Below are 25,785 nucleotides of genomic sequence, written 5' to 3'. Positions count from 1 at the left end.
AAAAAAAAAAAGAATAAAGAAAAAGAAAAAGAAAGTCCCAGACAACAGTGAAAACTGTACAACTTCATGGTGGTTGTATGGCATTCAAGAGCTGAAAAGCACTTCCATGCCATTGTTTCCCTGTGGATATTATAATCATTCCCTGTATTAATTTGCTAGGACTGCCCCAAAAAGCACCATAGACTAGGTGGCTTAAACAACAGAAATTTATTTTCTTACAGTTCTGGAGCTGGAAGTCCAAATTCAGGATGTCGGTAGGGTTGGTTTCTCATGAGGCCTCTCCCCTTGGCTTGCAGCCAGCCATTTTCTCCCTGTGTGCCCATGTGGTCTTCCCCCTGTAACTGTCCCCTCTTCATATCAGGACACTAGTTATATTGGATTAGGGCCCACCCTAATAACCTCATTTTAACTTAATCATCTCTATCAAGTCCCTGTCTCCAAATACAGTCCCATTTTGAGGCATTGGGGGTTAGGGCCTTTAGCATACGAATTGGGGGTGCAGGGGGAATGCAGCTTTCATTTTTTTCTTTTACGTAAGGAAAAGGACAGTGAGAGTAGTCTTGGTTTGTTTCCAATCCCAGGGCTGATTTAGTGGTGGTACTCCACCCAGTGCTGGTCCCCGCTGTCCCCACCCCACCTCTGCAAACACGGGTGCCCACTCCCCGCCAGCCACCAGGCTCCCTGCCTGGTCCCAGCACCTGACCTTCATGGTCCCAGCACCAGGCACAGAGCAGACAACATTCCTGAAATAAGTGTTTCGTGAAAAGAATGAAATTCAGAGGGAAAGAAAAAAAAAAAAAAAACTAGACAGTTTGAGGAGATTTAGCTCAAAGGAAAGGCGGACAGGCACAGAAGCTCCTGATTTGAAGCGATAAAGACTTTAAAACAGCAGAAATGAGGCCTATGGATGTGTAAATGAGACCGGGGAGGAACTAAGTAGAAGGGCGAATTACAAAACAGAAAAAGACAAGACAGACTAGGGGAGAACAGTGAATATTTCAGTGTCTTTGGTTCATAAGAAATTCATGAGCAATTTTGGAAATGTTGTTGGTTTTGGTGGCGGGAGAGAATTGTAAATATGTATAATATGTAAATATCTTTTATAATAAAAGCCCATGAAGATAAATGAGCTTGTCTGCGGAAAAGCTGTGAGCCGTATAAGATGTTAATATAACTGTCGTCACTCTAGAAATTACCATAACGCTTACAGGGATTTGAAAGTTCCTGAGCTTTGGAAGGAAATGCATAAATACTAAACAGAACACACACACACACACACACACACACACACACACACACACAGCCCTCTTTTTCTTTCTCTTTCTTATTTTTGTAAAAACCTTTTTTTTTTTTTTTTTTTTTTTTTTTTTAAAAATTTTTTTTTTTTTTTTTTTTTTTTTTTTTTTTTTGAGGAGTCTCACTCTGTCGCCCAGGCTAGAGTGCGGTGGCACACAATCTGGGCTAACTGCAACCTCCGCCTCCCGGGTTCAAGCAATTCTCCCGCCTCAGCCTCCTGAGTAGCTGGGATTACAGGCTCCCGCCACCACGCCCGACTAATTTTTTTTGTATTTTTAGTAGAAACGGGGTTTCACCATGTTGGCCAGGCTGGTCTCGAACTCCTGACCTCAGGTGATCCGCCCACCTCGGCCTCCCACAGTGCTGGGATTACAGGTGTGAGCCACTGCGCCCGACCCTTTCTTTCTTTCGCGTGGGTCACTGCGCCCGGCCCTTTCTTTCCTTCTTTCTTTCTTTCTTTCTTTTTCTACCTCTCTCCCCTCCCTCCCGCCTGCCTGCCTTCCTTTTTTCCTTCTTCTTCTTCTTTTTTTTTTTTTTAATATGAGGAAGGTAGCTTTAGTGAAAACAGGCTTTGGAGTTGAACCTACTTGGGTTCAAATTCGAGTTCTGTCCACCACCGAGCCCTGTGCTCTGGAGGGGACTCGCTTTCCCATCCGCGAAACGGTGACGGCGCCGCCTCCACCCCGCGGCGTTCGGGGCGGGCTGAATGGGACGCCGAGTACTGGCTCCAGCCACGCCCTTCCCTCCCCGCCCCCGGCGCCGAGCGACTGCCAAGGCAGTGTCCCCAGGGGACCGAAACCGGGGCGGGGTCTCGGTCCCTCCGCGGAAGGAGGGAGCCGGTCCGTACCAGGCAGGAGTCGCCGCCCCGCGCCGCCGCGCTCCCCGAGCCATGGCGCCTTCCCTGTGGCGGGCTTGCAACGGGCTCATGGCCGCCTTCTTCGCAATGGCGGCCTTCGTGCAGGTCAGGCGGCCGCGGTGGGAGGGGGACCCGCCCGGCTCCCAGCTCCGCCCCCTGGCGTGGCGGGTCGTGTAACTGACTAGCCCGCAGAGTCGCAGGGGCGCACAGTTCATGGGGAGGACGGCACTTGGGGTTTCTGCTAAGGAAGCCCCCACTTTCTCCCCCGTCTAAGAGACGTGGATGTGTTCATGGAAGCGAGTCCTACAGCCGGGCTCACACCCTGGAAGGGGCTGATTCCGCGCGTGGAACTTCCCAGGGGACTTCAGCAGAAGCGGCCCTGGCCCCTGCCTTAACGTCCAGCCCGCGGACGACACTGGACACATCTCAGGGCCTAGGAGATGAAGCAGAACAAAACCCTTTATAGCATCATTAAACTTTCTAGTCGGCTTGGGGACCCCCTTCATAGTAATTTCCCTCATTTCTTGAGACTGGTGGGGGGTAGGGGTGGAGGGCCCTTAAAATACCCATTCTGGGTTTGGTGAGTCCTCTCCAGAGCCCCTGTGAAGGCTTTTCAAAAATGTATGGATGCCTGTGAAAAACATCTGTTGTGTCAGTCACAAATACCTTCACCCACCCTCATCTGCTGGATTATATCCTGTTCAGATTTTGTATCCTCGACGCCTATTGCAGTGTCTGGCACTTAACACATTAATTTTAAAAAGTACTTAACAAATGAATTTAAAAGGAATGGAACAGCACAGGATGTCTGCTGACACTTCTGTATTCTGACGTTCCAGGTAAATGATCCAGATGCAGAGCTGTGGGTGGTGAGTATGAGCCGCTTCCAGGATTTCCTCCGTTTGGAAGAATTGGGGAATGGCACAAAACACACGGTTTTGTCTTTACCCCTCCTCCCTGCTTAATTTTCTTAGAAACTTAAAAATCAAACCCTTGGTAAGCTCTTTTTCCTAAAATAGTAGTAGACAGGATCAGAGTTCTAATGTGATCTGTGCGTGAATTTCGAACTTTCTGGAAACAGGTCTTTCTGCAGTATTCCCTTTGGTTAGATGGCCCAACTGAGGACACTTTCTTGAGGACCTAGAGTAGGCCTCTCAAGACCAGTTGAACCATTCCTTTCGGTTTCTAGCCAGACACTCAATGCAAACCTTTGACTGGGAAATAGCAGGCTTAAGTTCTGTGGTTCTGCTAATTCAGTGACTTAACATTTCTAGAAAGTATTAACTCCTGGCTGGGCAAGGTGGCTCACGCTTGTAATCTCAGCACTCTGGGAGGCCAAGGCGGGTGGATCACTTGAGATCAGGAGTTCGAGACCAGCCTGGGCAACGTGGTGAAACCCCATCTCCACCAAAAAATACAAAAATTAGCCGGGCGTGGTGGCATGCTCCTGTAGTCCCCAGCTACTTGGGAGGCTGAAGCAGGAGAATCGCTTGAACCCAGGAGGCAGAGGTTGCGGTGTGCTGAGATCGTGCCACTGTACTCCAGCCTGGGCGACAGAGTGAGACTCCATCTCAAAAAAAAAAAAAAAAAAAAAAAAGTATTAAATCCTGTAAAACCTACAGTCTTCATATAAGCAATGCTCTGATTTGAACCATTTGGAGGAGGGGGACATTGTCCCACACATCTTCTAAATGTCTTTTGTTTGTTTGTTTGTTTTTTGAGATGGAGTTTCGCTCTTGTTGCCCAGGCTGGAGTGCAATGGCGCAATCTCGGCTCACCACAACCTCCACCTCCCGGTTCAAGCAATTCTCCTGCCTCAGCCTCCTGAGTAACTGGGATTACGGGCACCTGCCACCATGCCCGGCTAATTTTGTATTTTTAGTAGAGACGGGGTTTCTCCATGGTGATCAGGCTGGTCTTGAACTCTCAACCTCAGGTGATCCACCTGCCTCAGCTTCCCAAAGTGCTGGGATTACAGGCATGAGCCACCGTGCCCGGTTCTATCTTTTATCTTCTAAAATATCTGAATTTTGCCCAGTTTCTCTCAATATAGATACACAAGACTGTACAGTATCACCAAGGGGATGATTCTTAGACGTTAGAATAATACTGACAGAGGAGCAACAAGGATGATGGTATTTGGAATTATAACACAAAATTCTATCTAGGTTTTGTCTTTTTAGTGCAGTAAAACCACATTCTGATATTTACTATCCAGATCACTATGCCTCTGAATCAAATCAAACTGCCTTTGCTTTGGCACCCTGGTCCATGTCTTGAATTCCAAATATTATTTCCCTGAAGACAAGTCTCAGGCATCCAGCTGCATGGTGAATTTCCAAAAGACTGCTGAGTATATTCACCTGCATGTCACACTGCTCCTCAGACATGCCCAAGGACCTACCTAGCATCTTTCCCTCCAAAATCTACTCCTCCTGACTCACCCATTTCTGTTATCAGCAGAATCATTCTCTGAGTCGTCCTTGTTTAGAATCTCAGTCATCTTTAACATCCCTCTGTTCCTTACCACTGCCTTGGAGAGCCCCTTGAAACACAAAATAAATTTGAGCCGGGCATGGTGGCATGCACCTGTAGTCCCAGTTACTCAGGAGGCTGAGGCAGGAGGATCGCTCGAGCCCAGGACTCGAGGCCAGCCTGTGCAACATAGCGAGACTCTCATCTCTAAAAAATTAATTAGGCCGGGCACGGTGGCTCATGCCTGTAATCCCAGCACTTTGGTAGGCTGAGGTGGATGGATCACCTGAGGTCGGGAGTTTGAGACCAGCCTGACCAACATGGAGAAACCCCGACTCTACTTAAAAAAATATAAAATTAGGCGGGGGTGGTGGCGCATGCCTGTAATCCAGGCTACTTGAGAGGCTGAGGCAGGAGAATTGCTTGAACCCGGGAGGCAGAGGTTGCCATGAGCCGAGATCGCGCCATTGCACTCCAGCCCGGGCAACAAGAGCGAAACTCCATCTCAAAAAAATAAATAAATAAAATAATTAAACAATATAGGTCTAATTGCTTATCTACATAGTACCTGCACATTTTACCTTTCACTCATGCTCAGATGATATAATAGGAAGAATAGACCCCACGTGCCCATAGACATCCTCCCTCATTCACAGTTCAGCCCTCCACTGCCTCCCGCATGGACCCCTGGCACCTGCCTTAACGTCTTCTTCTGACATAAGCACAGAAATTGATGTAATTAAACGGCTACATTGCTCAGAAAGTCCCCATCCTTCCTAGAAACCCACCCATCCTATTTGCTCCCCGCCAACAACACATGCACACCAATAGTAAGTTTGGCTAGAGCCTGCTTGCTCTGAATGAGGCTTAGGAATAGGGCCTCCTTAGGGCCAGACTTCTCATTTCCAAACAACTTACTAGCAGTTTCCAAAATGAAGACCCTGACCTTATTACTGGGCACAGTTGATTGTGAATGCATTATTAGAAAATTTTCTGTGGTCTCAAAGAGATGCAGCACTGGCGTGGATGGTCCATTGGGTCCAAACCAGCAGGGCCATCTAGCATCGTGGCTGCTCCTGCCCTACTTTTCAAAGAACATTTTCTTTTATGCAAGTGGGGAAAGGCCATTTGGGCATGAAGGTTGCTTGGGAGAGAGAGACTGGAAAGTCAGTGTGTCTTAAGACCCAAACCCTATGCTCAGTGTCAGAACTCAAAGGTAAATGAGCTTCTCGAATAGCCTATAGTCTAGGAGGAAGGTAGATAAAATTGCAGGCAGGCATGATAAGTGCCACAAAAGCAGAGTCTACCACTTTGTCAATCTCCATTGAAACTAGAGGCAAATCATGGAGAACAACAGCCACTGATCTCATCTTTCTTTACTTCCTACATATCTCTGAACATCTCATATATTGGGCATATATCTTCACTCACGTAATTTCCTCCCTTTTTTGCTAACAGGTGGTGTACACAATCCCTGCAGTACTGACCCTGCTTGTTGGACTTAACCCTCAAGTCACAGGTATAAGCCTTGCATTCTAAATGGAGAGACAGCAAATCGGATTTCCTCATAATAACGAGGGTCTATCTGCCCAACTCCCAAAAGTAAAACGGGGCTCTCTAGACCTTTCTTCTCGTTTCTGATAATAAGAGGGGCTAATTCTAATCATCCTTACCCATCTTCAGGAAAACGTCAGAAGGACATTTTCTACTAAAAATACAAAAAATTGGTAGCGGGTGCCTGTAGTCCCAGCTACTAGTGAGGCTGAGGCAGGAGAATGGCGTAAACCCGGGAGGCGGAGCTTGCAGTGAGCCGAGATCGCACCACTGCACTCCAGCCTGGGCGACAGAGCAAGACTCCGTCTCAGGAAAAAAAAAAAAATGTAAAAGTATTGACTGATCAAATCTGGATTTTCTTAGTTGCACTGTTTCTTCCAGTGACCTGAGGAAAGTGATATATCTGTGGATTTTTAAAAATATTCATTTCATTTTGGGGGATCCACTTATAAATTAGGGCATACTCAGGGATCTCATATCTGCCTTTTAAGATAAAATGTATTTTCATACAAGGCTTTAAATTATCTGAAAAAAGTAATGTATGAATCTGCTATAAAACAGCGTCTTCTGTTTTACCAAAGTGACAGGACAGATTCTTCTTCACTTTCTTTTAAATCGTTTCTCCTAGTGGGACTCAAATGTTCTCAGGGGCCTTAGAATAAAGACTAATGAGTCTCACCTTGGTGGGGAAAATTCTAATTCCCTAGATGCCTGGGCTCCCTGTATGGAGATGTACGGAGCTAGAATTCCATCTGCATCTTTAAGGTAGATCAGTTAGGGCCTCTTTAGATACAAGCTAGAAAAAGAACTCAAATGTGCTATGAGCTGAGAAGAAAAGGCATTGGTCCAGTTTACTGAAAAAGGTGAGGGGTGGTGCTGGCTTTAGGCTGGTGGCCTCGGAACTTTTAACTTCTCTCCACCTCTCAGTTCCACCGTCTGTCATGCTGATTTCACTCTTGGGCTCCACACAGTGGCCCTGCAGCCCCTGTTCACATCTTCACGATACCACGTCCAGTGGAATATGGACTGTGTGTCTTCACTCTACCAAAGTCTCAGAATGCCGTTGCTGGCTCTGATTGCTTGTCCGTTTGTGCTGATCCAAATCACCGTGGCTGAGGAGATAACATGCATTGATTGACCTAGCCAAAGTCCAGTTTGCTGGGAAACATGGACTGGGAGTGTGGACATGGTGGATCCCCAAAGAAAATAAGGGTAATCGTCTTAGGAAGGGGAGCTGCTGAGCAACCCACACGAGAAATGGCCACTGAAGTTTATAATTAGTGCTATGACCTCTGTGTTGTCCTAGAAAAAAAAAAGAGCAATGGGGGTGAGGGGGTCTGAATGTCTTTTCTGAAAGCAGACTATGGCAAAACATACAAAAAGATCATATTTTTTCTGTGGGCTGTGGTTCCACGATTAACAACATCAGGATGTCTATTTTTAGGTAATGTTATTTGGAAAAGTATCTCTGCAATACACATACTCTTTTGTATGGTGTGGGCTGTTGGCTTGGCGTACTACCTCTTGCGTCATACACAACAGAACATCTTACATGAGGAAGAAGGCAGGTGAGCGGTGATGTTTGCCCTGTGGAGGGATAGAACTGTGGGCTGGAACTGAGGGATCTTGTTTGCAACACCCCATCTGAGCACAATGGTAACTCAATTGCCCCAATGTACCCTGCGGAGCAGGGAAGATATTATCTTCTTTATAAGCTGATGAAACTGAGGAAATAATGGAGCCAGGATTCAAACCCAGCCCCATCTATCAGACTTCATTATCACTGCTACTGGCAGTCATTACATATTATATTATATTACTGTCAGGCCATTGGACTTTGGTCCCCTTGTAACTAGCAAGGGTATTATACAGTAATACTCAGTCCGATCTAATATGGTGAGAACTCTGTCAGCCTCTGATTCAGTTCTGGTTTAAGGCAGAATCTTATCTACAAGTATGATCAGCCATCTCAGAGGTCAGTAATTTTTTTTCTCGAAACGGAGACTTGCTCTGTCGCCCAGGCTGGAGTACAGTGGCATGATCTCTGCTCACTGCAACCTCTGTCTCCCAGGTTCAAGCTATTCTTCTGCCTCAGCCTCCTGAGTAGCTGGGATTACAGGTGTGTGCCACCACGGCCAGCTAATTTTTGTTTTTTTTTGTTTTTTGTTTTTTGTTTTTTGTTTTTTGTTTTTTGAGACAGAGTCTCGCTCTGTCTCCTAGGCTGGAATGCAGTGGCCGGATCTCAGCTCACTGCAAGCTCCACCTCCTGGGTCCACGCCATTCTCCTGCCTCAGCCTCCCGAGTAGCTGGGACTACAGGCGCCTGCCACCTCACCCGGCTAGTTTTTTTTGTATTTTTTAGTAGAGACGGGGTTTCACCGTGTTAGCCAGGATGGTTTCGATCTCCTGACCTCATGATCCACCCGTCTCGGCCTCCCAAAGTACTGGGATTACAGGCTTGAGCCACCGCGCCCGGCCTAATTTTTGTATCTTTAGTAGATACAGGGTTTCATCATGTTGGTCAGGCTGATCTTGAACTTCTGACCTCATGATCCACCCTCCTTGGCCTCCCAAAGTGCTGGGATTACAGGCATGAGCCACCGTGCCCAGCCTAGAGATCAAACCTTTAAGTCAACCTGTTAGGCTTGCCCTGGTATGTCTTGTATCATTTCCTTGTCATGACCACTTGCTCCTGTGTTATCACTTCTTCCTTTGCTTCCTCCCACCCTTGTCTCCGAGGACTTATTAATAGAGCCTTTCCTTTCTTTTCTACTCCTGCTGACATCTGCCAACAACAAAATTCATAGACATGTAAGTTAAACATCACTGAAAAGGTGCTTCTTTGTTATAACCCCCAATCTTCAGAACACTGGAGGGCCAATCTATAGGTTGGGTCTGTAGATGAGAATGTAGACCAAATGGGTTAAATCACTTCCAGCATGAAGCCCATGGGTTATAGTGAACTCAGGGTGGGGCTTCTAGTGTACTATGGCTGAAGTGATTGTTTTTTATTCTATATAAAAGATATGTGTGTCTAATACATATATATAGAAGCATATACCCACCCCCAAATTATTAGTCTGATTTGTACTACAAATCATTCCTCTCCCCTAAGAAGTGACCCGATCTCTTGTAGTATATACACAGATTACATATTGGTTTGGGCTCATTCTGCCTCACACTGAAGCCTCTTTAAAAATGTAAAAGTATTGGCCGGGTGCGGTGGCTCACGCCTGTAATCCCAGCACTTTGGGAGGCCGAGGCTGGTGGATCACGAGGTCAGGAGATCGAGACCATCCTGGCTAACACAGTGAAACCCCGTCTCTACTAAAAATACAAAAAATTAGCTGGGCCTGGTGGCAGGGGCCTGGAGTCCCAGCTATTCAGGAGGCTGAGGCAGGAGAATGGCGTGAACCCGCGAGGCAGAGCTTGCAGTGAGCGGAGATTGCGCCACTGCACTCCAGCCTGGGCAACAGAGCGAGACTCCGGCTCAGAAAAAAAAAAAATGTAAAAGTATTGACTGATCAAATCTGGATTTTCTTAGTTGCACTGTTTCTTCCAGCGACCTGAAAAAAGTGATATATCTGTGGATTTTTTAAAATATTCATTTCCTTTTTGGGGGGATCCACTTATAAATCAGGGCACAGTCAGGGATCTCATATCTGCCTTTTAAGATGAAATGTATTGCCGGGCGCGGTGGCTCAAGCCTGTAATCCCAGCACTTTGGGAGGCCGAGACGGGCGGATCACGAGGTCAGGAGATCGAGACCAGCCTGGCTAACATGGTGAAACCCCGTCTCTACTAAAAAATACAAAAAGCTAGCCGAGCGAGGTGGCGAGCGCCTGTAGTCCCAACTACTCGGGAGGCTGAGGCAGGAGAATGGCGTAGACCCGGGAGGCGGAGCTTGCAGTGAGCTGAGATCCGGGCACTGCACTCCAGCCTGGGCGACAGAGCGAGACTCCGTCTCAAAAAAAAAAAAAAAAAAAAAAAAGGTGAAACGTATTTTCATACAAGGCTTTAAATTATCTAAAAAAAGTAATGTATGAATCATGGTCAGACTTGAAAATATTCCATCAATGCCATAGATCTTGAGGGAGAGTCATTTGATCAGAATGCGCTATCAGGTGGTCCTGGAGAGAATGTGATGATATCCATCTCACTTGTAGCCACTTCCAAAATCTGAAATGTACGCCCTTTTATAGGGAGCTGTGTGGTCTGGTGATTATTACAGCATGGATTATCCTGTGCCGCAGTTCCTCAAAGTAAGTATTCAACTCATTAGTTAAAATCACATCTTCACTTTGGGAGGCCGAAGTGGACAAATGATGAGGTCAGGAGATCGAGACCATCCTGACCAACGTGGTGAAACACCGTCTCTACTAAAATATAAAAAATTAGCCCGGCGTGGTGGCGGGCGCCTGTAGTCCCAGCTACTCAGGAGGCTGAGGCAGGAGAATCACTTGAACCCGGGAGACAGAAGTTGCAGTGAGCCTTAATCACGCCACTGTACTCCAGCCTGGGTGACAGAGCAAGACTGTGTCTCAAAGGAAAAAAAAAAAAGGAATCATATTTTCAAGGCTGATAAAATCAGGTAGTAAGTGAAAATACTGCCATACAAGTAAAAACAGGAATCTTTTGAAAGAAATCTTCTCTTTTCTTAATAGAAGTTAATAGTAGTTGATTTAAAGTGTCATGGTCACTCTTGTCCACAAAAACCGTAGTTTTCTACAAGGCCCAGTGTAGTCATGGGCAGTTGTCAGTCTAGGGTGTTCTTCAGGGTGAAGGAAAATGATCTCAGGAGGAAACTTAAAGATTCTGGAAAGAATGAAGAGCAAAGACAATATAAATGCATGTGTACATATCAATGAATATTAACTAATTAAACATATACAGGATAGAAATACACGACAACAGTGGCATAAAAGCTGGAAAAGAGTAAATGGAGTTTAAGCCTTCTAAGGTCCTTTAATTGTGTGAGATGAGGTAAAAGTATCCATTTATATTAGATTTTGATAAGTCAAGGATTCATGTTGTAATTGTTAGGGTAACCACTGAGCATTAAAATGAGTACAGAAGGCAGGAGAAGGGGAAGGGGAAACAGAAACAATGGGACAAATAGGAAGTGTGTGTTAAGATACAGATTTAAATGCAAAGATATCAGAAATTACATTAAATGTAAAGGTAAAGATTTCAGTTAAGAGTCAAAGAATTTCAAAGTGTATAAAAAGATTAAAAACCCAACTCTAGGCCGGGCAAGGTGGCTCACACCTGTAATCTCAGCACTTTGGGAGGCTGAGGCGGGCAGATCACCTGAGGTCAGGAGTTCGAGACCAGCCTGGCCAACATGGCGAAACCCCGTCTCTACTAAAAATACAAAAAATTAGCCAGGTGTGGTAGCAGTCACCTATAATCCCAGCTACTCGGGAGGCTGAGGCAAGAGAATCGCTTGAACCCGGGACTCGGAGGTTGCAGTGAGCTGAGATAGCACTATTGCACTCCAGTCTGCGCGATTCCATCTCAAAAAAAAAAAAAAAAAAAAAAAAAGGAAGACCCAGCTCTACGCTGCTTACAAAAGAAAACCCTTAACTATACTGATATAAAAAGATTTAAAGTCAAAAGATGAAAAAAATTACAAACACCAGCCAAATGAAATACAGTATTGCAATTTTAACAACAAAGTAGAATTTAAGGCAATTATTGGCGAAAAACAACTTTTTGTGAATATTTTTAATTTTTTTCATTTTAACTTTTTACTGGGAATTTTCAAACATATATAAAAGCAGAGAGACTAATATAGTGAATCAGATGCACTCATCACCCAGCTTCAATGATTATTGGTACATCCAATCTTGTTTTATCTAAACCTTATCCACGCCACACTGCCAAACTTTTTTTTTTTCTTTTTTTTTAAGACGGTCTCGCTCTGTTGCCCAGACTGGAGTGCAGTGGCGCAATCTCGGCTCACTGCTACCTCTGCCTCCCAGGTTCAAGTGATTCTCCTGCCTGAGCCTCCCAAGTAGCTGGGATTACAGGTACATGCCACCACACCCAGCTGATTTTTGTGTTTTAAGTAGAGACGGGGTTTCACCATGTTGGCCAGGCTGGTCTTGAACTCCTGACCTCAAGTGATCCGCCTGCCTCAGCCTCCCAAAATGCTGGGATTACAGGTGTGAGCCACTGTGCCTGGCTTGCTAAAGTATTTTGAAATAAATCCCAGACATCACATTGTTTCCTTTGTATGTCAGAATGTATCTCTAAAAGATAAGCACTTAAAAACTAACCACTCTACCATGATCATACAAAAAATGAAGAAATAACTTCGGTATTGTGAGTTTTAAATGTCTGTCCTTCTGCACCGTATGTTTCCTATAAATTGGTGGTTAGATCTAGAGGCTTGACCAGATTCTGGTATTATTGACTACTTCATGTTAAGTATTCACTACTTCATGTTAAGTAATGGCGTTATGTACTCCCATCATAATATACCTAACACCTAGCTGCTTATCTGTGATGTTAATAGTCTTTGATGAGTATTGCCTAAATCCATTAGCTCATTTTGGTTGCAAAACTGTGATACTCTAATGATAATATATCACTAGTTGTTTATTAGCTGGAAAACTTCCATAAAGAAAAATGTCCACTTATTTATCCTTTGGCCATGCTAGAGTACAGATCATCAGAAGAAAGTGAAATGAAAAGCAGCTGATTCTCTCCCTTAGTTACCAGTTTTCTTTTTATTTGAGACAAAGTCTCATTCTATCGCCCAGGCTGGAGTGCAGTGGCAAGATCTTGGCTCACTGCAACTGCAAACTCCACCTCCCGGGTTCAAGCGATTCTCCTGCCTCAGCCTCCCGAGTAGCTGGGACTACAGGTGTGTGCCGCCATGCCTGGCTAATTTTTGTATTTTTAGCAGAGGCAGGATTTGGCAATGTTGGCCAGGCTGGTATCGAACTCCTGACCTCAGGTGATCCACCCACCTCAGCCTCCTGAAGTGCTGGGATTTACAAGTATGAGCCACCATGCCCGGCCTAGTTACCAGTTTTTAAAATGTATTGTTTCTTACCTGGGCATCCTCCAAAGGTGACCAGTGAGTTTTGTTGCTTTATTTCTTTGTTTAGTACCATTAAAAAGTTATGAATGTAAACATATTTTTCTTTTTCTTTTCTTTTTTTTTTTTTTTTTTTTTTTGAGACAGAGTCTCCCTCTGTCACCCAGGCTGGAGTGCAGTGGCACGATCTCGACTCACTGCAACCGCTGCTTCCTGAGTTCAAGCGATTCTCCTGCCTCAGCCTCCCGAGTGGCTGGGATTACAGGCATGCACCACCATGCCCAGCTAATTTTTGTATTTTTAGTAGAGACGGGGTTTCATCATGTTGGCCAGCCTGATCTCGAACTCCTGACCTCAGGCGATCTGCCCACCTTGGTCTCCCAAAGTTCTGGGATTACAGGCATGAGCCACCGCGCCCGGCTGATTTAAACATATGTGATGTGTTTCAGTCCATGACAGTTATTGTCTTTATTGATGCTCAGACTGTCCCATTTTTGACCAGTGGCACTTATTCAGGTTTGCTCCTGAATTCTGACATGACCCTAGTAAACGTTTGATAGCTTCCTTGCTTTCTGGTATGACAAGATATTCCAGGCGCATGTTATACCCAGGATCATGTTTTGGGCCACAGACCTGGAATCAACAGTGTTTGCAATGTTTATGAATTTATATATATGTCAAAAATGTATATGCATACATAGATATATATACACATGTACACATATACACTTAAAATATGAGTTTATCCTAACTACTAAAATTCAGAAATACCAGTTCTCATTAACCTTATTGGATATTTTATATCTGTATTTCCTTTTAATCATGGCAAAACCTCTAGTCTCAGTGACCTCAATATAATCACCCATTTGATTTCTACAATACAAACGCAAACTCAAAATAATAATATGACTACCAAAAACAGGTTCTTTTCTTTGTTTTTGTTATTAAGGTATAACCTACTAAAGGAATGTATACTCAAATTACTGGGTGTAGTTGTTTTGTATGCTAATGCCACCAAGTGAATACACAGTTAGGTTCATTTATTTCTAGGGCTAATTGTATTGAAAATATATGGATATTATTTTATAATTATGTAAAATATCTATGTGGCTCAAAAGTCAAATCTATAAAATAAGATATATTAAAAGAAATCTAGCTTTTCCATCCCCCTGACCCTATGTCTTCCCTTTCCCTATGGGGGAAACTTTTTTCAGTTTTATAGTTTATCCTTCCACGATTTCTCAGTGGAGTACATGTGTGACTTCGTTGTATTCCTGCTTATCTTAGGTAACTGGCAGTGTATTGTACACAGTTGTATTCCACTTGCTTTACCAGTTCCTACATCCTGGAGATCATTCTATAGTATAGAAAAACTTTTCTTACTCTGCTGATGGCTCCATAGCTTAATCAACCAGTCCTCTACTATTTAGATAGTACCCAGGCTTTTGCTATGAAAAATAGTGCTGCAATTAATAGCCATATGCATATATCTAACATATTTTTACCAGTGTGTCTTTGAGATGAATTCCTGGAAGTGAGAGGTGCTGGGTCAAAGTGTAATTGCATAGTTAATATTTCTATGTACTCCCAAATTCCCCTCCAGATGGCTCTTCCATTTTGCATCCCCACCAGCCATGGCTAACAGTGTCTGTTTCCCCACAGCCTTGCCAACAGAGTACGTTATCAAAATCTTGAATTTTTGCTAATTGGATAGTTGAGAAAGGGGTAGTTTTACCTTGCATTTCTCTTATTAAGAGCAAAAGTGAACACATTTTCATATGATTAAGAGCCATTTATATTTCTTTTTCTGTAAAAATCTTGGTATATCTCTGAGCAACGTAGGTTTAACCTGATTCTAAGGTTGCTGGTCTTCTCTATTTTTAGAAGCTCTATCTGTGATGTAAGCTGAAAATATTTCTTTGCAGTGTGTTATTTTCCTTTAACTTTGCTTATGCAAAGTATATTTTGCCATGAAAAAGTCTTTTGTTGTTGTTTTTTTCATGTAATTATATTTATCGGTCCTTTTCCTTATTGCTTCTGGATTTGGAGTCATAGTTAGGAAAACCTTCTCTCTCTAGGGTTGTAAAGTAACTTACCTAAGTTTTCTTCTAATACCTGCATGGTTTCATTTATACATTTAAATATTTGATCTGTTTAGAATTTATCCTGGTGTAATAGTATGAAGAACAGGTCTAATTTTATATTTTTCTATGTGGCTATCTGGTTATCTCAACACCACTTGTTAGAAAGTAGATTTAAGATGCCGAAGGAAGACACTTTTCAATGACAAAAGGTTCAGTTCATCAAGAAGACATAACAGTGCTAAATTTCTATGGACCTAATAACATAGCCACCAAATAAATACAACAAAAAATGACAGAACTAAGAGGAAAAATGGAAAAAGCCACAATCATCTTGGGAGACTAACACACTTCTCTCAGTTACTAACAAACAAACACAAAAAAGAAAAATAACGATATAAAAGATTTTAACCACACAATAAACCAAGAATGGCAGGATACACATTCTTTTCAAGTGCACATTCAGTATTTTACAAAAAGAAATAAGTACCAACAAATTTCAAAGGACTGAAATCCTACAGAGTATGTTATTTGACCACAGTGCAATTAAACTAAAAATCATTAACAAAAAGATAATTAGGCAATTCCTGTATATTTGGAAGTTAGGAAATACACTTTCAAATAACACTTGGGTCAAAGAAGAAATCACAACAGAAATTAGAAAATATTTTGAACTGAATAAGGTAAATACTACGTATCAAAATGTGTGAGATGCAGCTAAAAATCTTGCTTAGAGGGAAACATATAGCCGTAAGTACGTTTTTTTTTAAGCTTCCAGCAAGTTAGGAATTTTTCATTTCAAGAAGTTAGGAAAAGAACAGCAAGTTAAACCCCAAAGAAACAAGAAGAAAATAAACATAAAAGCAGAAGTCAGTGAAATAAGAAAATCAACATAAAAATAGAGAATTAACAAGGTCAAATATTGATTCTCTAAAATGATTTATAACATTGATAAGCCTTGACAAGACAAAAAGGAAAAAAGAGCGTGAGGAAATAAAAATAACAAATATCAGGAATAAAAAAGAGAATACTACTATATATCTAATAAATATTGTAAAAATCATAAGTGGATATTATGAAGAACTTTACACCAATAAATTTGAAAATACAGACAAATTTCTTGAAAAAATACAGTTTACCAACATTTACACAAGAAGAAATACTCAGAACAGTCCCATAACTATTAAAGAAATTGAGTTCATAGGGCTGGGTGCGGTGGCTCACGCCTGTAATCCCAGCACTTTGGGAGGCTGAGGTGGGCTGATCACCTGAGGTCAGGAGTTTGAGACCATCCTGGCTAACATGGTGAAACCCTATCTCTACTAAAAATACAAAAAATGAGTTGGGCGTGGTGGCAGGCGCCTGTAATCCTAGCTACTCAGGAGCCTGAAGCAGGAGAATCGCTTGAACCCAGGAGGTGGAGGTTGCAGTGAGCCAACATCGCGCCATTGCACTCCAGCCTGGGCGACAAGAATGAAACTCCATCTCAAAAAAAAAAAAAAAAATAGAGTTCATAATTTAAATTTTTCCTAAAGGAAAACTCTAGACCTAGATGGCATAACTGGAGAAGTCTACCTAATATTTAAGGAAAAAAATAATACCAACTTTCAATAAATACTTCCAGAGAACAGAAAAAGAAGAAACACTTTCCAACTAATTTTATGAGGACAGGTAACCTAAACTTGACAAGAACATGACAAAAAAGTGAAATTACATGAGCACAGATGGAAAACTAAACAACATATTAGCAAATAATATCCTGCAATATATAACCCAACCACCAAGTTGGGTTTATTCTAGGAATGCAAAGTTAGTTTCACATTTTAAAAAACCAACCAATGTTTTCCACCACATTAATGGAATGAAAGAAGAAAATAAACTATCTTGTAGATTCATACAGAAATAGCATTTCATAAAATTCAGCATCCATTCATGCTAAAAGCTCTCAGAAAATGGGCGTAGGAGGGAACTTAGCCTGATAGAAGAGATCCACTGAAGCCTGAGACTTAATGGTGAACAGTTGAAAACTTTCCCTCTGAGATCAGGAATGAGATGAGGTTGGCCATATGGCCACTTGTACTCAATGCCATGCTAGCTATTGTCCCAGCCAGTAAAATAAGGCAAGAGAAAGAAATAAAATGCCCGAGGATTGGACAAGAAGAAATAAAATTTTCACGATTTGTAGGTGAGATGAATACGTGTGTAGAAAATAAAAAAGAATCTAAGAAATCACTAGAATAAGTGAGTTTTATATGATCACTGGATCAGGATACAAGAATTAACTGCATTTCTTTCAGCAAGTAACAGAAAGTGATAAAACAAAAAGTTAACATTTATAAAAACATTCAAAAAATCAACTCCCTAGGAATAAGTCTAGCAGAGATATGCAAAATCTCTACACATAAAACTATAACACATTATGGGAGAAATTGAAGAAGACCTAAATAATTGGAGGGCTAAACATATAATGACAAAAGGATGAATAAATAAAATGATAGAACAGTAGAATTTAGAAACGGATCTATACATATGTAGAGTTTAGACTTATGACAAAGATGATACTTCACGGTATCTAAGAAGGCAGTCTTTTCAATAAATAGGCTTGGATAAATTCAATATCCGTTTGGAAAAAAGTGAAACAACCCCTACTTCACAACTTTCATAAAAATCAATTCCAAGGGGATCACAGATCTATTATAAAAAAGCAAAACAGAGTGTCGGGTACAGACCGCGGAGGTGCGGCTTTCTCTTAGAAGTTCGGTCTCGGTTGTCTTTTGCAAGCCATCCAGAGTGACTTTTATCTACATTACTACGTGGCGCACAAGGGCAAGTTCAGCCACGAGTTTCTGGAGTTTGAGTTCTGACCAGACGGGAAATTAAGATAAGCCAACAGCAGCAATTGTAAGAATGATGTCATGATCAGAAGAGAGGCTTATGTACATAAAAGCGTGATGGAGGAACTGAAGAGTATAATTTATGACAGGGAAATTATCAAAGATGATGATGCGTTATGGCCTCCTCCCAACCAGCTGGGCTGGCAGGAGCTTGAAATCATTATTGGAGATGAACACCTTTCTTTCACAACATCAAAAATTGGTTCCCTTATTGATGTCAATCAATCCAAGGATCTGGAGGGCTTACGAGTATTTTATTATCTTGCCCAGGACCTGAAGTGTTTGGTCTTCAGTCTTACTGGATTACACTTCAAGATTTAACCAATCTAAATTGAATATTGGTGTGGACATGGTGGGGTGAGGGTAATTTTTAATTACCATTATCAAGAAAATTTTGTGTATATCAGGGCAGTATTTTTTAACAAACTATAAATGTCTTTAATAAATATGTGATTAAAAAACAATAAAACTTCTAGAGAATATAATACCTTCAAGACTTTGGTGAGGGAAATTCTTAAACAGAACACAAAAATCATTAGGAAAAGACCAACTTTAACACTGTCAAATTAATCACTGACTTCCTCAAAAGACAGCAAGTGGGATAGAGTATTTGTAACACACATAAACAAGGATTTATATTTAGCATATATATAATTAATTTCTATAAATCAATGAGTTATATTTCAATAAAACACCTGAGAACATACTAAAGTGTAATTATGTGTTTTATCAATTCAGTCTTTATACTTGTTTCCAAAGCAATCCATAATTTTTATTGGACTTTTATTTATAATAATTTTTGTGTCTTTATAGGACTCCAGTTGGTGGAAGAATTCAGTTGGCTATTGCCATTGTAATCACACTTTTCCCATTTATTTCATGGGTCTACATATATATTAACAAGGAAATGCGGTCCTCCTGGCCAACTCATTGCAAGACAGTAATTTAAATAAATTCAAGAACTTTGTTTTTAAAATGAATATTTTCAATCAATTTTTTATGAACATTAGAGGAACAAGCCAGGAGTTTATTTCAGGTAATTTGGGCTAATAGTTTTTTAAAACTCCAAATAACTTTTTAAGGATGCGTATAATTTGATATAAGATTGGATGGGACAAGTCAGAGACAGTCTGATATTTTCGGAAGACTTTCTGCAGGGTCTTGTGTCATAATGTAGTGGAAAAGGCTAGAGAATAGAAGTGTAAAAATACGAGTTCTAACTCAACTTTGTAACTATGTAATTTGGGCAAATACATAAACCTCCTGGTGGATAGTTCTTTATAACATAGGATTAATGCCACATCTACTTACTTATACAGTAGCAAGGACCAATCTAGATAATGTAAGAACACTCCGAAGATATAAAGTATTCGGAAAGATTACGGAGGGCTGTCCATGATTAAAATAGAGGGGAGCAGGGATTGGGTAATATACTGAAATAGAGGTTCAAGAGAGGGCTATACCCCAATCTTTTTTTTTTTTTTTTTTTTTTTTTTAAAGACAGTCTCACTCTGTCGCCCAGGCTGGAGTGCTGTGGCATGATCGTGGCTTACTGCAGTCTGGACCTCCAGGGGCTCAGGTGATCTCCTACCTCAGCCTCCCAAGGAGCTAGGACTACAAGTGTGCACCACCACGCCTGGCTAATTTTTTTTTAATTCTTCGTAGAGACAGGGTTTCGCCATGTTGCCCAGGCTGGTCTTGAACTCCTGAGTTCAAGCAATCTGTCCACCTCGGCCTCCCAAAGTGCTGGGATTACAGGTGTGAGCCACCATGCCTAGCCCAGCCCTAAACTAATCTTATCCAGATCTGGCACAGTGCAGTGAACTCAAGGAGAACTCTAGATGAACCAAATGAGCAGGCATGTCTTGGAAAGAAAGGGAAGCTAGATAGAATAAAGGAATTAGGGACCAATCAGGAAGGAAATAGGGAATATAAGTACCTTCTAAATGAGAAATAAGGTCAAAATCTATACACATTCTTTACAAATGGATGTCCAAAGTAACCCTAGGGAGGAGAGGTTTTGTTTTTTTCATTTCCATTTTCATTTTAAAATGGGTACTTGATGATTAGAAAACTTACCGTGTTTAGAACAACTTGGGTATTTGAATCTAACTTTCCAATTGCAAATTTTATGATACCTAAATACAGATAAAAGTATTTTCAGTGAAATTTTATTGTCCAAATGAGTGGGGCTTTAAATGTAAAATACACTGGATTTTAAAAACATGGGTAGCAAAAGAATGTAAAATATTTTTTGTATTGATTACATGTTGAAACAATATTTTGGCTATATTGGGTTAAATATACTGTTAAATTGATTTTATCTGTTTCTGTTCACTTTTATTTACGTGGCCTACATTGCATATCTGTTGGACAGTCCTATATTTAAGCATCTGGATGGCAACTTTTTTTTTTTTTTTTTTTGAAACAGTGTCTCACTCTGTCACCCAGGCTGGGGCGCAGTGGCCGGATCTCAGCTCACTGCCAGCTCCGCCTCCCGGGTTTACGCCATTCTCCTGCCTCAGCCTCCCGAGTAGCTGGGACTACAGGCACCCACCACCTCGCCCCGGCTAGTTTTTTGTATTTTTTAGTAGAGACGGGGTTTCACCGTGTTAGCCAGGATGGTCTCAATCTCCTGACCTCGTGATCTGCCCGTCTCGGCCTCCCAAAGTGCTGGGATTACAGGCGTGAGCCACCGCGCCCGGCCTGAAGTCTTTATTAATGAAATTGAATTTCAGTATAATTAAATTTAATATTTCTATTAAAATCTTTTTTTTTGAGATGGAGTCTTGCTCTGTCCCCCCGGCCTGGAGTGCAGTGGCGCGATCTCAGCTCACTGCAGTCTCCACCTCCTGGGTTCAAGCGATTCTCCTGCCTCAGCCTCCCAAGTAGCTGGGACTACAGGCACCTGCCACCATGCCCAGGTAATTTTTGTGTTTTTAGTAGAGATGGGGTTTCACCATGTTGGCCAGGCTGGTCTGGAACTCCTGACCTCAAATGATCCACCCACCTCGGCCTCCCAAAGTGCTGGGATTATAGGCGTGAGCCACCATGCCCAGCTTTTATTATTAAAATCTTTCTCACCTTCACATTTTTCTTCCATTGTTCTCTATTTCACACAAATCTAATCATGTATTTCCCCAGCTCAGAAAGCTTTAAGGGCTCCACACTATCTGGCAAGTTAAATTCTAACTCTTGGCTCATCATTCAAGGCTCTCCATAATACAGCCCCAGCCTGCCCTTTTCAGCCGTATTTCTTGCCATATCCCCCTGCCCCCAGCCCGGCACCTTTTTGGTGAATCGTCACAGCATGACTGGCCATGTCTAACTTTGGCATATCCTTCGATGCCTCTGCTTTTGCTATTCTACTTGATATACTCTTCCCCACTTATTCAAGCCATTTTTCTTCATTTTGTATGTCATCCCCAATCCCTTCAAACAAAATTAAATTCATCTTCCATGTTCCCTCAGTCCTTTCTTTGTGTAACAGCAAATTTCACACATTTGAATGACGGATGTCCAATTCATGGTAAGGTCTATGAGTGCAAGAGTACATTATAGTCACCTATGTGGTCAGCTGAACAATGGCCCTCAAAGAGATCCATGTCCTAATCCCTGGAACCTATGTTATCTTATAGCACAAACCTTATAGCACAAAATAAATTTTGCAGCTGTGATTAAGCCATCCTGAGATGAGGTTTACCTGGATGGGCCCTAAATGTTACCATAAGTGTCCTTGCAAGACAAAGGCTGAAGTAGATCTGACTATGGACAGCAGAGAATATGATACGACAGTAAAGAAAGATCTGAAGATGCTACGCTGCTGGCTTTGAAGATAGAAGAAGGGGCCATGATCCACAGAATGCAAGAAGTACAGCTCTGGAGGCTGGAGAGGATTCCTCCTAGACCCTCCTCAGGGAGCACGGCCCTGCCAACGCCTTGGTTTCAGCCAAGTGGAAATGACTTCAGACTTCTGACCTCCAGAACTGCAAGAGAACATGTGTTGATTTAAGCCACCAGGTCTGTGGGAATTTGTTACAGCAGCCATAGAAAGCTAATACTCCTTTATATCGCTATAGTGCCCATGTATTCAACAGGCATGCTTATTTCTTATAGTTGTTTAGGCCCTGAATCAAACTTTCTCTACATCTGAATAGTCCCCATTTGCCATCTAGTGTTTCTGCACATAAGCCTTAGCATATATGAAAATGGTGTTAAACATGTCCCATTAGTGTTTAAAGGGAGTCAGTGTAAATTCATTTACCTGCTGTAGCTTCACACAGCAGTGGTTGGTGGCCCAAACAGACCAAGCTGGCTGGCACATGGCTGCACTGCCACTTGGTCTTATGAATCCCAAGAGGACTACATGACTTTTCTGGAGGCCCTTCTTACAGGGATGGGAGCGCCACACACTTACCCATGAAACAACTCTTGGCAATTTTGTTTACAAAATGGGACTACAAGCCTATAAAAATCCAAGTATACGTATTCTGAACAAAAATTCTGCAAAGCTCGTTTACACAGCGGGGTGAATAGAAAAAGCTTACCTGAGCTTATATAGTGAACTTGAAGTTACATAGTTAATACATGTGAATACGTTCTCCTTGTAAAAAGTTAAAAAAAAAATCAGGTAAGGCCAAATAAAATCCCTCAGGAGGACTATATACCCCTTACAAAGACTATTCGCCCCTGCCTCAGTCTCCTCCCTGGTTTGTTTCTAACTTACAATGGATACATGAGCCAAAATAACATTTCTGAGTATTTTATCAACCAACACACACTGAAACTATATTTTGTTATGCAAGCTGAATACTAAACAATGAGACAGAGAATTTTTATTTTTTTGTTTAGGAGGGACAAACACAAAGCTCATTTTCTATCAAGTTAAACAAAATAAATTAGACTAACAATGGACGGCTCTTTCTTTCTTGTAATTCATAATTCTGTCTGGAACTCTGCCTCTCCCTTTCAACGTCATTTTGTCAGGATACACATGAACGGTGCCAAAAGCTTGGCTGTCTGGAGCTGTTTCAATAACTCCTTCTAGGCTGATGTGATATACACCAAAAGGATCCTCAGAGTAGCCACCATCATGGGTGTGACCAGCAAAGAAACACACCACGCACTCATGAGACCAAATGACTGCCAGGGCATCTCTGTAGTTCCAGGCCAGGCACACACTGTCAGAGGCGTCTGGGTAAATGGGAAGATGGCCTGTTAGTTAAAGAAAAGAAGAGTTATGAGCCAAGAAATATCTCTTCTATAAAAATAAATGGCTGAAAGTTAATACTCAGAAAAAGAAAAAAAACTGCTATCTCATTATGCAAATAAACTGAGACCAGAGAGAATTCATACACATGAGAAAACTAGGCCATCTACAGCCACGTCTCTGGAGCACAGAAGGGTGAGACGGTTCACATGAGGTGCGACAGGCTGCTGCAGAGGCAAAACCCTGAATCTCTGAGGCCTACGTGGTCTCAAGCTGCCCAAACACTGAGGAAGATCGAGGGTGTCCTATGCAGGGCAGTCTGCAAAGGCAGCCCGAAATTGGGCAGGTGCTGTGCTGGAATCCAATCCCATTGATTTCCTTAAATATGAATGTTATATACATAGAATGATGTAACACTAAATAATTAAAGAGCAGGCCGGGTGTGGTGGCTCACGCCTGTAATCCCAACACTTTGGGAGGCCAAGGCAGCTGGATCACCTGAGGTCAGGAGTTCAAGATCAGCCTGGACAACATGGTGAAACCTGTTTCTACTAAAAATATAAAAATCAGCCGGGCATGGTGGTGGGTCCCTGTAGTCCCAGCTACTCGGGAGGCTGAGGCAGAAGAATTGCTTGAACCCAGCAGGCGGAGGTTGCAGTGAGCCAAGATCACACTACCACACTTCAGCCTGGGTGACAAAGGGAGACTCCGTCTCAAAAAATGTAAATATAAATAAATAAATAAACAGTTTCGGGATGGGCCATGGATTATGTGTCACTGACATAAACAATGTCTCAGAACTGATTTGTGAGACTTCAAACACCCATGAGATCAAGGTAACCATACCCACTTTACAGATGAAAAACAGTTAAAACAGGGAAGATTTATACTGGCGTCCACAGGAGATATGTGGAAGCAGAGTGAGAAGAAGTTGGAATTTCTAACAGCGACACATCTATGATCAAGCCACGGTTCTCACTCTGAAGTACAGCTCACGTTGCACCTTCCCATTAAATCACTTTTTTCTATTGTTCGCTTTTATTCTAAAATTTAAACATGTTTCTATTTATCATCTGTAATACAAGTTGCTTTTTTTTTTAAAGTGCATACACGCGCTGATTACCACCTAAGGGCTAAGCATCCAAAGGCGCGTGCAGCTTTCCAGCACCTCAAAGCCATACTGACTCATCTATCAAGTCCCTGCAGCATTTGACACAATTAGTTGTCCCATCTCCCTGAAACACTTGGATTCCAGGACCCCACTGTTTCCCCTAGTGGTGTCTTTCTAGTTTTTCCCCAACTTCGATGGCCACTAATTTCCAGTCTCCTTTGCCAGTTGCCCCTCATTTCCCCAACGTCTTACAAGGAGTACCTAAATGCTTGGTCCTCGGACTTCTCTATTTATACCTAATGCATTGGTGATCTCTTAGTGATTTATATGCCTTAAATGTCATCTGTACTCTTTCAACTTCCACATTTATTATCTAGCCCAAATCTCTATTCTGAATTTCAGACTACTAATGTCTAAACTGCCCACTCAACATCTCCACTGATGTCTGGTGGGCATCTGAAACTTCTATTTCCAAACCTGAACCCCTGCCCTCTCCACTCACACCCCTCATCCTGCCGTGTCTCCTATCTCAGCTAATGGCAATTCTATCCTTCCAACTGCATGGCCAAAATTCAAAAAGTAGGGTGACCTCGGAGTAGCCACCATGAAAGTTAAAAAGCAAAAGAAAATGTCTATTACACTTTAACTTTTAAATTTTACTAAAGAAAACTTCAATCATTCCGTTTTTAAAAGTTTGCCTTTCCAGTTTCTAGGCTTACATCAAATGGTAGAAGAAATTTAAGAGACTGCTAAGCTAGATAGGTGTACCGCCATGAGTAAAAAGAAAAGGGAAGAACACAGGATCACATGGGAAAGGGGATGGAGACATAAAGCATGGATTCTAGTCTCAGTGCTGTCAGCAGCTCCATGATTCTGCTATGCAATTCAGTCTCATTGGGCTTCAGTTTCCTTATCTTTACAGTTCAAAGGCTTGCTATATGATCTCTAGCTTCCTTTCAGCTCCAGAACAGGCTGACAGTGGAAAACTTAAAAGCAGACACAAGTCAAGAAGTATCCTAGTTTCTGAGACCAGTTATTATAGAACCCAAAGGTGTCACATCATTCCAGCAACCCAAGGGCACTCACCTCGTCCAACCCTTGAATGACATTTGGTATTCGAGTGGTAGCAGAAACACTTCTGCTCCTTCTATGTGTTTTTACCACATCAGTGGAAGATTAATAAGTAAAAACTACCTTTACAGATAGAAATATAGTTTTATATAATCAACTATCTGAATAGCCTATCATTTTCGAAGGGGTTT

At 42.1% G+C, this 25,785-nt stretch overlaps 2 protein-coding genes, 1 long non-coding RNA gene and 1 pseudogene across 6 annotated transcripts in view; 2 read left to right on the top strand and 2 right to left on the bottom strand.

The window, feature by feature from the left end:
• LOC105534445 overlaps positions 1-2,260 on the bottom strand; it is a 104,157-nt gene extending 101,897 nt beyond the window's left edge. The window contains exon 1 of the long non-coding RNA XR_001005275.1: positions 2,134-2,260. This is a non-coding gene — a long non-coding RNA (uncharacterized LOC105534445). The remainder of the gene's footprint in view (positions 1-2,133) is intronic.
• Positions 1,752-21,948, top strand: TMEM220 (transmembrane protein 220). Of its 4 annotated transcripts, XM_011973175.1 has the most exons (7): positions 1,752-2,257; positions 2,992-3,021; positions 6,086-6,146; positions 7,626-7,749; positions 10,383-10,442; positions 20,985-21,127; positions 21,875-21,948. In XM_011973175.1, the coding sequence occupies exons 1-7, from the start codon at positions 2,003-2,005 to the stop codon at positions 21,892-21,894; spliced, it is 693 nt and encodes a 230-aa protein (XP_011828565.1). In that variant the 5' UTR covers positions 1,752-2,002; the 3' UTR covers positions 21,895-21,948. The 4 variants fall into 4 exon arrangements, with proteins under 4 accessions (XP_011828565.1, XP_011828566.1, XP_011828567.1 ...); XM_011973176.1 differs by lacking the exons at positions 20,985-21,127; positions 21,875-21,948 and adding an exon at positions 19,017-19,183; XM_011973177.1 differs by lacking the exons at positions 2,992-3,021; positions 20,985-21,127; positions 21,875-21,948 and adding an exon at positions 19,017-19,183.
• On the top strand, positions 18,198-18,896 carry LOC105534446 (annotated as a pseudogene).
• A 1,065-nt stretch (positions 21,949-23,013) lies between the features above and the next one.
• Positions 23,014-25,785, bottom strand: part of ADPRM (ADP-ribose/CDP-alcohol diphosphatase, manganese-dependent) — a 13,613-nt gene continuing 10,841 nt past the window's right edge. Inside the window, exon 4 of the mRNA XM_011973179.1 lies at positions 23,014-23,417. Coding sequence (XP_011828569.1) covers positions 23,107-23,417 — 311 coding nt within the window. The 3' untranslated portion in view covers positions 23,014-23,106. The remainder of the gene's footprint in view (positions 23,418-25,785) is intronic.

Source organism: Mandrillus leucophaeus, unplaced genomic scaffold, assembly GCF_000951045.1.
Source record: "Mandrillus leucophaeus isolate KB7577 unplaced genomic scaffold, Mleu.le_1.0 Scaffold135, whole genome shotgun sequence".
NCBI classification, from domain to species: Eukaryota; Metazoa; Chordata; class Mammalia; order Primates; family Cercopithecidae; genus Mandrillus; species Mandrillus leucophaeus.
This window is presented reverse-complemented; position numbering and strand designations above follow the sequence as displayed.